General features: G+C 48.3%; 1 protein-coding gene across 2 annotated transcripts in view; it reads left to right on the forward strand.

Moving 5' to 3' along the window:
* Positions 1-1,597: 1,597 nt before the first annotated feature.
* The window catches only part of TBX4 (T-box 4), a 50,091-nt gene continuing 37,021 nt past the window's right edge, over positions 1,598-14,667 (forward strand). The window contains exons 1-3 of one of the 2 annotated variants that reach the window (XM_027870498.1): positions 1,598-1,763; positions 6,629-6,787; positions 8,994-9,088. In XM_027870498.1, coding sequence (XP_027726299.1) covers positions 6,632-6,787; positions 8,994-9,088 — 251 coding nt within the window. In that variant the 5' untranslated portion in view covers positions 1,598-1,763; positions 6,629-6,631. Of the gene's footprint in view, positions 1,764-4,074; positions 4,146-6,628; positions 6,788-8,993; positions 9,089-14,667 lie in introns of those variants that run through there. The other variant, XM_027870499.1, reaches the window with a different exon arrangement.

Genomic DNA, 14,667 nt, shown 5'->3' on the forward strand with positions numbered 1-14,667 from the left:
TTTTTTTTTTGAAATCCAACAAAAGATTTAATTCAGAGGCAATTTAGTCTATCTACACAACTACAAAATAACTGAAGAGAAAGGAGAAGTCCTTGGATCTGAACTGAAATCGGGAACTGGCATAATCCCTTTCAAAACTCAGGTGGAAAGGAGGCACAGGGTCTGAGGGTGGTGCCCCAAGTAAAGAGCAACCTGACTTCTGAGTCCTCCTCAGACAGGGGCTTGTTAGAAGGAAAGGGGAGAGGGAAGCTGCTTCCTCTCTTGCCCTCAACCATTCCAGAGAATCAGGGAGCTCTTGTCCTTAGCACCTTCTTTTCCTGCCTTCAATTCCTCCAATGCTGGTCCCCCTGCCAGATGTGGTGTGACCATGAAGGACCCTACATAAATACACGTTATTAAGTGACTCCATTGGCACAATGTCGTAAGAATCAGAGCTTTGGAGGCAGAAATGACTCCCTTAGACAGAAGTCTGGGCTCTCAAGGGGCAATCACTGAGGTGCCAAGCATGGCTGGGTCTTCAGTCTTATTCAAAGGGTTCAGATAATTGCTCTGCCAGAATGGACCCATGGGAAGGGATGGAGTCAGACTACCTTTTATTTAAGGGTTGCAGAGCCTACGAAGCTTCGTGGATTTAGGGTACTTGCCTGAAATTTAAGTGGGAAGCCTAGGCTGGGCTACTCTTTCTGGTGATGCTGTTTGTGGCTATGTACCCAGGACAGACTGTGTGTGTGTGTGTGTGTGTGTGTGTGTGTGTGAGAGAGAGAGAGAGAGAGAGAGAGAGAGAGAGAGAGAGAGAGAGAGAGAGAGAGAGAGAGAGAGGGAGAGAGGAGTTCCCCCCTAGGGTCAGTATAAATACATGCGTGAACCAGGGAGTAAATAAACAGGTACCGTTTTAAATGTGTGTATGTCAATGAATGCAAGCATAAATATGTGTGGTTATTGGGGTGTGGGTGTGGTTTGTGTTGTGTTCTTTAGTAAATGTGTATCTGTGAGTATGTCTCTATGCCAGCTCCTTGGCTTCTGTAGGTGAGTATCTGTGTTTAGATATCTGTGGGTTTGAGGAGGTAAGAAGGCCTCTTTGCCTTGTGGCTGCCCAAGTTCAGACTTGGCTAAGTCCCTACACGGTTCTCGTGAGTCTTTCTGTCTGACAGTCAGTGTGTCCTGGCCGGCTTCTCCCTTCCCGCCTCCCTAATCTAAACCATGCGGATTCCTCAGTCCCTTCCTAACCCAGAAGAGCTGAATTGCCGGCCCAGCCCTAAGTGCTAGCGCGGGAGGCTGCTGGCCTCACTCAGCTTAGGGTATCGGGGTGTCGGGAGAGTAGATAGGAGTGGGGTGCAAGAGGAACTTGTCCCCCACCCCCATCCCAGCGGGATGGCGGGAGCAGTTCTGATTGACAGTAGCAACGTCAGCGCCTGAGGGGGGGGCCGGGCCGGGCCTCCGCCGGGCCGGGGGGGGGAGGGGGGGAAGGAGGGGGGGGGGGGGGGAAGGAGGGGGGGGGGGAGGGGGAGAGGGAGGGGAGGCCCAGCCCCAAACCTCAGCTTGCAAAGGAGATCAAGGGCCGGGCTCCAGAACTGGGATGCGTCGGGCCCTGAGGGTGAGGCGGGTGGCTGGACACTGACCCTGTCGGCTCTGAGCCCCCAACCTCTGCAGCCTCCATCCCCAGAACCCGTGAGTCTTCTCTTTCCCGGACCCCGGACCCATAGGTCCCCCGGGCCGCTGGAGCCTCCGGATGCGGCAGCCCGGCTAGCCCGAGCCCAGCCAGGGTAAGTGTCTGCGGCCCAAAGGATGGGGAGCACTTGGGGGAGCCGATGACTGGGGCCCATAGAGGAAAGGGTCCCGGCTCCTCCGAACCAGTGACAGCTTTGCGTGACGGGGGAGGAAACGCAGACTGAGAATAAAATTAAATCAGGGAACTGGGGATAGAAACGTGGGTCGATGACAGTAGCAGTATGGGGAAGGCATACGGAAGAAAAATGTGAATAACGGAACTGCTTGGGAAAAAAGAGAGGGCAAAACCACAGTCCATGGAGGTGGAATAACGGACATGAAACATGTCCCTGAGACTTCGGGGAAAACAGTAACGAAAAGACTACCATTCAAATAGTGAGCAAAAGTAACAGTGTTAATTCTCCTCCAAATAGAGAGGGGGAACGAATTATATAACATGAGATCAACAAGAATCCAAACGGTTAAAAAGGCAACACCGTAGGAGCGTGATTAGTCACCATTGTCCAAGCTATGGTGGCAATTTAAATGGGACTTCCTAGACCCAGGAACTTTTCACCCTCATCTGGGTTCCCAGACCGTCCAGAGCTCTGAGAGTCCATGAGGTTCTAAACATCCGTACATTTTTGAGAGTGATTTGAAATCTGCAACTGACAAGGCGACAGTAGCCTAAATAAGCCAAGTCGCTCCCTGACTGCTCTTTATAACTACTTTAATAACATTATAAATTATCCTAGAAGTAACTAGAACTATCGAGGCAGCATGACTGATAGCAGCCCAGGTACTTAGAGCAACAGTAACATTATTCATGACCGAAGAAATAACTAGAACGTGGATTGTGGAGACATTGACAAAGACCAGCGAAGCAGTAGCTACAGAGTTGAAAATGGTCAAGTACCAGAAATTATCGACCTGGTGCTATAATAAAGATGATGAGAGGAGAAAGATACATTAAGGACCCGGGAAGTATGTTTTAGATATCAATTTTCCTGAGATAACCAGAATACCATAGCCCTAGTCATGACAAGCAAAGCATAAAATAATAATAATAAAAACACTCTTCAGAATAACGGTACTCAATTGAAAAAGATTAAACCTAAGAGACAAATAGCACCTAAGGATTTTTTTAAAAAGGGAAACAGTAAAATGTTAAGTGAATCCACCGACTGAAATCGGGAAAGACAGTCACAGAGCCAATGGGTAGGAAAAAAGATGAATAATGCTATTAAATCTGAGATTCTGTGAACTGCAGTAATAACAGCAACGAGAGAAATTGGCTAATTGCAGTAACCCAAACAATTATGGGTCTTCGAAATGGCAGGAGCAGTAAAGATCTTTCTGTAAAGTGGTCGATGACCCAAAAATGACAATAACTGTACTAATAATATTCTTAAGGGAAGTGCAGGTTAAGGAGAATTTTAATTCAACATATTGGGAAGAAAAGCAAATGTCTCAATCAAATTAAAGAAGAGCTGCAATGGTTATGACGCCACAAATGTAGATTTTTTTCTTTTAAGAAAAAAGGGAAAAGAAAAAAGCAGGAAAGAGAAGAAGGGGGAAAAGAAAGGAAAGGAGAGAGAAGAAGTAATAGAGAGAAGGAAAAGAAATGAGAAGGGAGTCCAAAGGGAGAACCCGGGACCAGATAACGGGAATATATTAAAAACCGCAGAAATTGAAGGAATTGCTTCGGATTTGCCCCCCCTAAACCAGCGCACTCGCAGCTGGATGACTACTGCAAGCTTCCCCGGGGCTGGGAGACCCTCGTCTAAGTTACTGCCTTGCAAAGGTGAGAGAACTGATGGAAATGGAGGTTGAGATGCTGCGGAGGGAGAGTCATCTGCGAGTCCGCCCGCACAGCCGCAGTTTTGACAGCAAGACCAGAAAAGGAGAACTGCCTTAAAAGCCGGGAGAAGCCGAACACAAACCGGGGAAGAAGAGAATCCTAGCCTTCAAGGAGCCGGGAAACGCTCGCGGACCATAGTAACCCAAAGTTCTCCAGTGGCCACTGTGAGTGCAGTAACGGCACGAAGGACCGGCTAGGATGGAGCTGTTGTGACTTGGGTCACATCAAGATTGGAACAGCTATATTAACTGAAGGACAGCTGGGATCGCCCTCCACCGACTACAGGCGGCTCTTCTAGTCTCGGTCCTTGGCAATCCCACACCTCCTATCCCCTCAACGTCCAGGACGGTGAAGATTGGAAGGATCAGCGGTTCCTATCAGACAGAGGACTTGGTTAAACCTAGCAGCCGCATTACCCGTTAGGCAGGGCCCGCTTCTCAGGTGAAATGGACCAGCTACCTGCTTTCCCCAACCCTCACCTCCAAGCCTCCTTGCCATAGACTTGGAAACCAGGCATCTCTGGTCTCAGCCGTAAGCTTCCCTGGGCTACTTGGCCTCCAGGCGGGCTTCTGGAGAGGTAAAGGCAGCGCTGAGGACCGAGGCTGCTGCTTACCTGGGGAAAATGGAGAGAAAGGCGAGAAGGGGATGCCCCTAGGGGCGCAGGACCCTGTCCGGGCGGTCGGTGCCTAAAGATCCAGAGGAAGGCCTGAGCCTGGCCGGCGCCCTGGGTTCTGAATGGGCGAGGACTGCACTCTGCACAGCTTGAGAGGGAGAGGGCCTGGTGGGGTTCCTCGGGAGTCAGGGGACAGCCTGGATTTGTACATCTCTGGGGGTGTCTGGGGCTGGCTGGTACTGCGTTTTGGAGGAGGAGGTGTTTGAATTTTTGTCCTTGTACATACTTAGAGAAAACCTAACAGGATGGGACCTTTGTGATTATACGATTGAGCCTCTGCGGAGCGCAGCCTTTGGCCCTTTCCTGGAGTTTTCTTTCAGTGCCCCGGCGGAGGTCTCCCCGCTCCCTCTCCGCTGCCCAGAAGCAGGGCTAGGCTTACCAAGACCCGCTCGGTCTCTGGGTCCTCCCTCCCTGATTTCTGCCAGCCGCAGGACTCCGAGGCACGGAGAGGGGAAGTTGTTGGGTAAGGGCACCAGGGCCTCGCTCCCTGGCTTGGCCCTGTGGTAGCGGGGCCTGCTGGAGAAAGGCCGGGGCAGCGGAGTAGGAAGGGCTCTGGCCAGCCCATATTATTGGATGGAGAAGCGGAAATGATTCGCTTTTACAGTTTTCAAACTTTAATTGTTATTTTTAATTTCAAGATTAAGACAAGCCAAGGGGCAAGGGTGTCGTGGAGACCTCCAAAAGTCTAGGACACTCCTCTGTGTTTCCGCATCTCAATCATCATTTCTCTACGGCCTGCGTCTGAGTGTCTGTCTACGGGTCTGTCTGTCTGTCAGCGCTTATCTTTACGGGCTTTTCCCAGCCCCTGGCCTCGGCCGGCTTTTATCTCTTCGGTTGCACTTGGCTTGTTTATACTCAGAAGGCCCAGGGGGTGCAGGGTTGGGGGCGGGGAGCCGCCCTAGGCAAAGAGGAGTGGAGAGGAGCCCCGGCGTGGAGAGGAGATGCTAGCGGTGGGGGAGGGCAGGGAAGAAAGAAAAAGATGAAAATGGAGAACAGAGGACAAGAGAGAAGAAACAGAGGGGCAGAAGATTAGAGAACAGGAGAAAAGAGGGAAGAGCTAAGCCAAGAATGAAATAAAAACAAATAGGGAGAAAATAGAGATTAGTTCAGGGCTGATGAAAGGAAAGATTTCTAGGTTTCTTCGGTCTGTCGGTATTGGAGAGGTGAGAGTGGGTGAAGAGGGCAGGGATACTCACAGGTGAGGAAGTTGGGTCTAAGACCTCTAGGTAAATTAGCCTGTGAGTGTCAGGATGGCAGGAGCGCTGGTGCTTTAAGAACAGAAAAGTGGGTTTCTGAGACCTATGACCCTGGGTTACCCCTCTTCCCGGATGTTTCCAGTCCCTGGTTATTACACTGAGGTGGAATACTCCCCTCCCTTAGCTGAAAACATAGGGAGCCCTCAGTTTTGGAGTGAGTGTGTGTCTTAGTAAAGGTGTCTGTGCAGTGGTAATGTGTGTGCAGGGATTCTGAACGCTTAGACACAGAAGATTGGCTCATATTAAACTAAAATTAAAATACACAATTTTGAATTAAGTGGGCTGTAAAGAGAACTGGGGCAGCATGGAAGAAGATGTCTCTAAAATATCAGATTCTTCTCAGGTCACCCAGTTATTGGGTGACCATCTCTACAGTCCAAGCACAAGGCAGAACAGAGGCTTTTAACTAGGTCATTCAGGTCAAACCACTGGCTACTGTTTAGTTGGGCCCAAAAATATGAAATGCTTTTTTCTGAGCCTGGCCTGTGGAGGTCCAGTTTAGTCCTGTCTGCTAACACTGTCTGTCAGTGGCTGCTTGTGGTGTTTTATTGGAAAATGAAATATAGATTTCCCATTTCTATTGGTTTGCAAAGTGAACCCTTCAGTTTCGAGAGTCAGCTCTCCCCACCCTTGAGGACCTGTCTCTGGCTAGAGTTGCAAATCTGTGCCACACTCCCTTTCAGTGCAGGCCACAGTACACTCAGGATTTGGAATCAGAGAAATCAGGGCTGCTGGTGGTGGTGCCTCATCTTGGGGCAGGATCGTAATTGACAAGTGATAGAAGAGGATGGAGCCGGGTACCAGAGATGGGACTAGGGCTGGAGCTGGACACAGAAACACTGAGAAATATAAAGGCATATGAGGAGCTAAGAGCTGACCAAAGCTGCTGACAGAGCTAGGGATGGAGACATTCAGATGCTGAACAGAGCGCATGTACACATAGCCGGGGTGAAGTGGTACAGAAGAGGAGGGGCTCTGGGTATAGTATTGCCACATGAACTAGAGAGCAGCTCCCTGCAGGTGCTACTGGGCTCCTATACCTCCAGCGCCAGGACATCAGGTTCTGTCACAGGACCCTCGCTGTGACTCTAAAGTCACATTCTGCTCTGTATGTCTGTATATATCCCACAGGAGATGCTTCAGGACAAGGGCCTTTCTGAGAGTGAAGAGGGCTTCCGAGCCCCAGCCTCTGCACATGGCGAGCAGGCCTCAGCTCCAGAGCCAGCTTTGGGTGGACAGGGCCTTACTGGTACTCCCCTCAGCAGCCCCCAGGGCCAAGATGCTGAGCAGGTAGGAACTGGGGAATTAACTGGGACGGGCTGCTGATGGGATGGTAAAGAGGCTGGGGTCCACCAGAATTTCTGCCCAGAGGCCTCTGTATATTTATCTGGGAGAGTACCTGGGACAGAGAGGCCCTGGTGTTTGTCTCTCTGTAGATAGGACCTTCTCATAACTCTATCAGTCAGAGGACAATCGTGCCCTTACACACACACACACACACACACACACACACACACACACACATACAGGGCTGATGTGAGTTGGGTGCCCCATCTCCCCCCAAATCCGGGCTCCAAACAGAGCGGGGCCCTTCTCTCCCGAGATGCCCATAAAAGTGAAGAATTTACTGTCCCAGACCCAGATGGCCAGGCTTTTAAATGTTTCTTCCCCCCACCCCCGAAGTGTCCCTGGGCCCCTTGCCTGGCGGGGCACTAGCTCTATCGGCTGGGTCTGGTTTGCTTTGTAACTTGCTTTTATGGGCAGCCTAGGCCCAGGGGCTGTTTGCAATTCTTCTCCCCGGGGCTTTGGTGGGGGTGGGGGGAAGGAGTGGCCGTTAGTAGTGCCCACTCCCTTTCCCTTTTTGGTGGTATATAATTCGTTTCCTCAAGTGGGATCCATGCTTAGGCACAATAATTTAGGTGCCTGGATAATTCAGCAACAGAAATGCTTTAAACTCTGGCCAAATTGTGTCAGACGGGGTCCTGCCTTAGTGATCAAGATTCCCAGATCTTCGGGACTTTTTAGACTTCTTGGGTATCCAGAGCCAGAGGTTAGAGACCAGGGATGGGGCGGAAGTCTGTGCCCTCTTGGTTTTCCACCCCCTCCACTTCCCTCATCCCCGTCACTGCCCACTTGGGTCTCAACACCAACTAGCCGGGAAAATGGGCTGAGGACCTCGGGTCGAGGAAGCGGCCTCTCAGCGAGGAACACCAGCCACAGGTTGAGGCTCCCTGGGCTTGGAGGAGAGGAAAATGCAAAAACAAACGGTTCCTGGCTTTCGGGCTGACTAGCCGGTTAGAGGAATCGCCCTTGGCCTGAATTTCGAATCCCATAGACATTCGAATTTCGGATCCCCCAGACATTCGAATTTGGAATTTTCAATTGTGTCGAATTTCGATGGAACGCTGTACCATCGCTCCCGAAGGTTCAGGTCCAAAAGAGCGCATCAACCCCACACGCATTTTGTGTTTCCTTTCCCACTCTTCTTATTTACTGGGTAATCCGACGCATTGGTAGCAGCGGGGGAAAAAAATCCAGATTTTTAGGGCAGATAAATTTAACGATTTAGTTTTGCTAGGATGCGAAATATCTCTGCCAATTGCCATATTAAAAAGGGCAGAAGTTCGGAGGAAACTCCTGACTCCGGCTTTTTTTTTCCAAGAACGGGAGTCACCTGTCCCACGCGTTCGAATAAGGTGAAGGTCGGGACCGCTTCTCCCTTTTATTGCCAGCCCTTCTTGGGGCTCAGACACTCTCGTGAGGTTCAAAAATGGCTTCAAATGTGTTTATTTTGTGCATGTAAGTACACAGTACACATATGCGTACCTATATGAAAAGGGAGAAATAGTAAGTTTCTAAAGTGATTTGTCCATTTATTATTTTTTTTAATCTGAAAGCGGGGGAATAAATCAGGGGAATCGATTCCTGAAGACCAGGTTACCTGCTCCGAAATTTTGTCTTATGCTATCGGCTTAGCCCGGGTTCCGAGTCTTTGTTGGTTCGGAGCCAGACCGAACAGTCTGCTGTGAGCAGAGAGTTATGCTTTGAGAGGGGCGATCAGGATCATTGCGAGTCCCATAGAGTGGGACAAGAAACCCGCAGGATGAGTCAGGGGTATTCTGTTTCCTAGTCCCAGTTTTCTGGGGGAGAGTCGCGTGTGTCCCCACCCTAGAAAAAAGGGGCGAGTCACCATCCGTTCCTCCCACTCTCCCCATACACTACTTTGGTGACCTCGGTCTCGCCCCACCCCTCACCCCCCACCCCCATCTACCTTTGTCGGATTCTTGAGTTTCAATCCCCCTTCCAGCTGGGTGTAGGGTGCTTCTTGCCTTTAAGCCTCTCAGACCCTCTTCCCTATCCTGGAGGCCAGACTAAAAATATGAATTTTGATTAGCTCAGAAAAGTGGAGCACCCCTCTTCCCTCAGGCTTTCCTAGGGGAAGAATCCCAGAACCGGGGCTCGGTGTGATTGCTTGTCCTCTCCCTGCTTCCCCCAGACAATCGAGAACATCAAGGTGACTCTGCACGAAAAGGAACTCTGGAAGAAGTTTCATGAAGCGGGGACCGAGATGATTATTACCAAAGCCGGCAGGTCAGTTTTTGTGGGAGTATTCTTTGGAGATCTTGAGAGTGAAGTTGGGAGAGTCAGTCTTATGCAGGGAGGAGTCAGGTCTGAGAGGCCGACGTCCCCTCATCCCCTGAACCCTGTGCTAGTTTGGCCCTGGGCTGAGCGCCCAAACTGGAACTATAAGCTCAAATCTTAACCACCCTATCCCTCAACCTCCCGCTCCTCACCCCCCACCCCAACCCCACCCCCGACTCCCGCCAGGGATTAAGCTGTAGCAGCTCAGGACCCTGTAGACGCCAACTGTCTAGATCCAGGCCTCAGCCCCAACCCTTCTAGGAAAAACTTTGTGCTTTCCCGCGAACTGGAAATCTGCTAGATATGGTCGGAGGCAGATAGAACTATGCAAATAGCATGCAAATATCGCCCAAGACTCTTGGGCCTCCAGTTCTGTAGTTCTTTAGTCTCTGGAGAGGGTGGACTTTTCAACCTCGAGGTCTCCCTCCAGCTGCCGCAGACTCAGCATGGGGAGAAAGAGAAGAGGACTTTGATTTTCTTCTGCCCCCCCCCCCCCCCCGCTCTCCTCAGGGGATAGCCTAGCGGCTCCAAGTTCTCTGGATTTAAATGAGATGCTTCCAGGCAGAAGGAAGGGAACCCGCGATACGCCTGAGTTGGTCCAGTGTAGGCGGGGCAGGAGGGGAGAGATCTTGGGACTTATCTCCGCTCTGATTTGTAAGGTTTTTGTCCAGTAGGCAGGTGCTGGGGAAGGGGGACGGGCAGCCAACTCAGCGGGCAGGTTAAGCAAGAGCTCCATCCTTCTCTCGGTGAAGGAACCCTCCTCCCGACCTACTTATGAGAGGCTTGGGGCGGGGGGGGGGGGGGGCCCCCGGGGGGGTTTCTCCCCCCCCCCCCCCCCTGGGGGGAAGGGGGCCGATGGGGTGTGGGGGTGTGGTAAGGGATAGGGGGGTGGGGGCCAAGCAGCTCTCGGGGTGGCTGCCAGAAGGGTGATTTATAAAGTGGAAACATCTTTAAAATGCGATGGTGTTTGTGGGAGAGAACAGGGATGAGGGGGGAGAGATGGAGGGTGAGACAGCCAGAGAGATAGGAGGAGAGACACTCAGACTGCGTGTTCAGGACCAAAATGAAGGGGTGAGGTGAACAATAGATCCGATGAATTAGATTTGTGTGTGCAGTCAATCTGAAAACACTGATTCAGATCTCCCATACTTCCCACTCCCCAATAGCAGGGTTTGTTAGAAACCATTTCTTTGCCTGGTAATTCCAACCCCCCTACTTTTAATGGCGTCATGGGTAGTAGTAATACCTACAGTAACATCGGTTACTACAGCGAAACCTAACTCTCCCTCTTTGTAAAAATGTTTTCCCTAGCTGTGCAACCAAATTTCAGAAAAAAATTCAGGAAAGCAATTCCAAATCTTCACATCTCATATGACATTATGTATGTGTAAATCACTTTCTAAGTGTACTTTATCGATACGAGTTACAGTCATCATCATCATTTATTATTTAGTGCCGAGGTGAGAGCGTGTTCCCTTCAAGGGGAGTCAGACAGTTACTTGCTCCTAACCTATCTCCATAGTATCAGCTTCAATTTTCCTCTTTATTTTAGTCCGGGAGATGATGATGGGTAGAAGTGTTTTTCTTCCTCCCCTCTTCCCAACCCCCAACACACACTCTTTCCATATTGAGTCAACCCTTCTCACGTGCTTAATCTGGGGAAATATGGTGTTTCATTCTTAGAGGGACTCTCTGCAGAAACACAACTGGTTGCCTTTCTCGGGTGGGGAAAGAGGAGTTTTATCGTTGTGCCATGGTCTTGCAGAGCCTCTCTCCATGTTTTGTTCTGTCCCATTTCAGGGATAGGGCTTTAGGGATAGTGAATGGAGAGAGGAATGAGGGTCCAAGTCCAGAATTGCTCATTTTTAGGGGAGTAGCCATAGATGACATTTTCATGGGAAGATTGCTTGAGATTACTTGAATGATTGAACATTCTCAGCATGCCTGCACCTCTGGATGGCAGTTAAAGCTCCAGACACCTCAACTTCAAGGAAGAAAGATGCTTGTGGCCCTCACAGGTGTTTTCTCTGTCTGTCAGTAGCCCCAGGGCTCAGAGAGGGGAGACCTTCCAGCTTTAGGCAGATGTTGGTGAGTGAGCCTGGCAGAAGTTCAGGGATGAGCAGCTGAGAATAATAACAATAGTAAATAGTGGCTGTGATGATAAAAATTTTCCTTCTTGCTGATGGGTCAGAGAAGGGGGTGAGGGTGGGGGGAAGCCCTTCCTTTCCCAACAGAAAGTTATCTATGCTGTAAATCTTCTCATTAAAAAAAAAAGTCATGTAACTGGCCCCACTTCCTCTCAATTGTGCTTCCCCCTTAGCTCCTGTTTCTCAGAGAAGACACTCACCTCCCTGATCCTAGTTCCTCCTCACTTACTTCCTCTTCTCATCATCCCACCTGAAGCCCTCTCAAGATAGCAACTCACATTTACATAGAACTTTGCAAATGCTCTCTGAATGAGATTTAAAAAAAAAAGTTTCATTCTTGCCTTACACCAATAATTTTTCTTAAGTCCCACCCCCTAATCTTTTCTCCTAACAAAGGAAAAACATTTAAGAAAGGCTGACACAGAAACCTACTCTGACCAGAACACCAAACTCTATATCCTTAGTCCCCACCTCTCTACTGAGAGGTAAATGAGATTCCTTGTTGATTATCCATGCCCTAGGTTGTTCATTACAATTCTTCACTTAGATAGTTTTTTATGGTTGTTAGTGTTTATATTATTGTGGTTATTGCATATATATCATTCTCTTGGTTCTGCTGTTTTCATTCTGCATCAGTTCAATCAAGTCTTCTCATGTTTTTCTGAATTCTTCATATTCATGTTTCTTACCAGTGCAGGAAATATTCCATTACATTCATATTGAATGTTCAATCATTCCTCAACTACTAGGTGCCTGTTTTGTTTCCAGTTTTGTTTTTGTTTTATTATTAAGGGTGAGTTTTTTTATATCTCCTTACATTTTTATTTTTTTAATTAATTTTTATTTATCAATAATCACTTCCATATGCTTTTGAGTTTAAAATTTTTCTCCCCCTTCCTCCCCACCACCCTCCCCAAGACGATGCACAATCTGATGTAGGCTATACATATACATTCCTATTATACATATTTTCAAATTAGTGATGTTGTAAGGAAGAATTAGAACCAATAGGAGGAACAACCAGAAAGAGGAAACAAAACTCAACAGAAGAAAAAAAAATCAAATAGTATGCTTTGATTTGCATTCACACTCCATAGTTCTTTTTTTGGATGTGGATAGCATTTTCCATCACGAGGCCTTTGGAGATGTCTTAGCTCCTTGTATTGCTGGGAAGAGTTGAGTTTATCAATATTAGTCATCACACAATGTGATTGTTATTGTGTACAACGTTCTCCTGGTTCTGCTCACTTCACTCAGCATCAGACCATACAAGTCTTTCCAGGTTTTTCTGAAGTCAGCCTGTTCATCATTTCTTATAGTACAGTAGTATTCCATTACATTCATATACCACAACTTGTTCAGCCATTCCCCAATTGATGGGCATTGAGGGTGCATTTTAAATCTTTGCAAACCCTTACTAAAAAACCTTATCAAAACCATAGCCTTTTATAACAAACCTTTCATATTTTCTAATAAGAAATGTCAAGAGTCCCCAAATCTAATGTTTGTAAAACCTTTTTACACCATCCTTGCCTATCTGGGATAACCACAGAGTAGGAGAGTAGCAGAGTAACAGAGTTGACACAAACATATTTTAAAGGATTTTTTTAAAAAAGGGATTTTTTTGGTCCAAGTCATTTGAGAGTGTTGTCCCAATTCAGTAGGCTGGGCAGTAGACTTTGCCTTCTTTGCCTATGCAGGCAGAGGTACATGGCACTGAAGCATTCTGAAATAAAGGTCATAATTATAATAGCTCCTATTTTTCTGAGGCAGGAGTTTTTAACCCGTCATCTCTGGATTGGTTTTTTGTTTGTTTTAATATGTTGATAGCTTTCAATATAATTGGTTTCTTTCTTAATCTTATGTTATTTTCTTTTATGCATTTAAAAACATAACTGAGAAATCCATAAGCTTCACCAGACTGCCAAAAGGGTCCATCATCTCACTCTCAAAGGTTAAGAACTTCTGTTCTAGGGTCCTAGAGTTGACAAAGTGATTTCCTTATAACATTCATTAGAAATGGGTCATGCAAGTCTTATTCTTCCCATTTCATGGATGAATAAATGGAAGTCCAGCAGAGGTTTGTGACCTTCCCTTGGTCACACAGCCAGGAAGTGGGGCTGGGGCTCAAGTCTAGGGCTCCTAACAATCTCTTCTCTAGAAGGGGGAGAATGAAAGAAGTTTCTGTCTTCCCTGGAGGAGGAAAAGGTTGCAGTGGAGACAGATGTTCGGACAAGGTGAGCTTGAATATCTTCTTCCTAGCCTGAATCCTTTTTAGTCCCGGGTTTCCTGCTCCTTGTGGCAGGAGAGTAGAGGGGGTCCTTTCCTATTTCATTCCTTTGAAGATTTCATGAGTCTATTTTTCTCACTGTGGCTGTTTTGACAATACTCTCGCTGATAAACAGCTGCAGTCACAGCACCAGCGGTCCAGGGCCAGGTCTGAAAGCGGGAAGGAACCATTCCAAGGCAGGTGTAGAAGAGATAAACAAATAATCTCATGAAGACAAAACAAAGTAAGGCCAGTTAGACCCTCTGCCTCCTTACCTGCTCTTAGGAGAATCGGATGACTCTGATCTGGGGAGAAGGGACCCCCCACCCCCCGGTTCCACACCGCCCCTCTTCTTCTCCCTTCTTTTTACCCAGTCTCTTCACCATCCCTTCTCATATCCTCCTTTCCCTCTCTCTATCCCCCCTCCTTCCTTCCCTCACCTCCTCCAGCGAAGCAGTGTGTGTGCGAGAAATAGCATTTTCTCCCAAACTCAGATAAAAGTGAGCTTCACAAAAATTTAAATATAAACGTCCCCAAATGAAAATTTCCTAACTGCCTGACCTCCCTGTCCTGAGGTTCTGGCTCTGCCACCAGATAAATCTTCCTTCTCCCATCTCCACAGCCTGAGTTCAATGTTGCTTGCGTTAGTGACAGTGAATTTGTGGCTGAAAAATGAACTACCGATGAGAACTCCCGTTGAACCTGCATTGTTTGTTATTCCGAGGCCTGGCTCTGGCTCAGACTAATCCCCCACTTCAAAGCTTCCTGCCCTTTCTCTGTATACACAGCGTCAGAGCCCAGTGGCGTGGGTGATAAGAGAAATCAGGGCTTGGACAAACTGGGAAAGTGGGACCCGGAGAGACAGCGCTTTGATCTCCGGTAAAGGATTTTCTGAAAGCCTGAGTCGATCTGAAGGAAATACCATTACAACCAAAAGGTGGGGGAGCTAAGAGATCCAGCTGACTCTCTCCCTCCATCCCCAACCCTCCGCCCTAAAGCATCTATTCCACACGTCCTTTCTCTCTCCCCGCCGACGAGCATGGGGAGGGGGACATATTTCCTTAAAATGATTTCAAGGAATCAGGGAGCATTTTTCTCCGGGAAAAAAATGG

Source organism: Vombatus ursinus, unplaced genomic scaffold (genome assembly GCF_900497805.2).
Source record: "Vombatus ursinus unplaced genomic scaffold, bare-nosed wombat genome assembly UNPS02014797.1, whole genome shotgun sequence".
NCBI lineage: Eukaryota > Metazoa > Chordata > Mammalia > Diprotodontia > Vombatidae > Vombatus > Vombatus ursinus.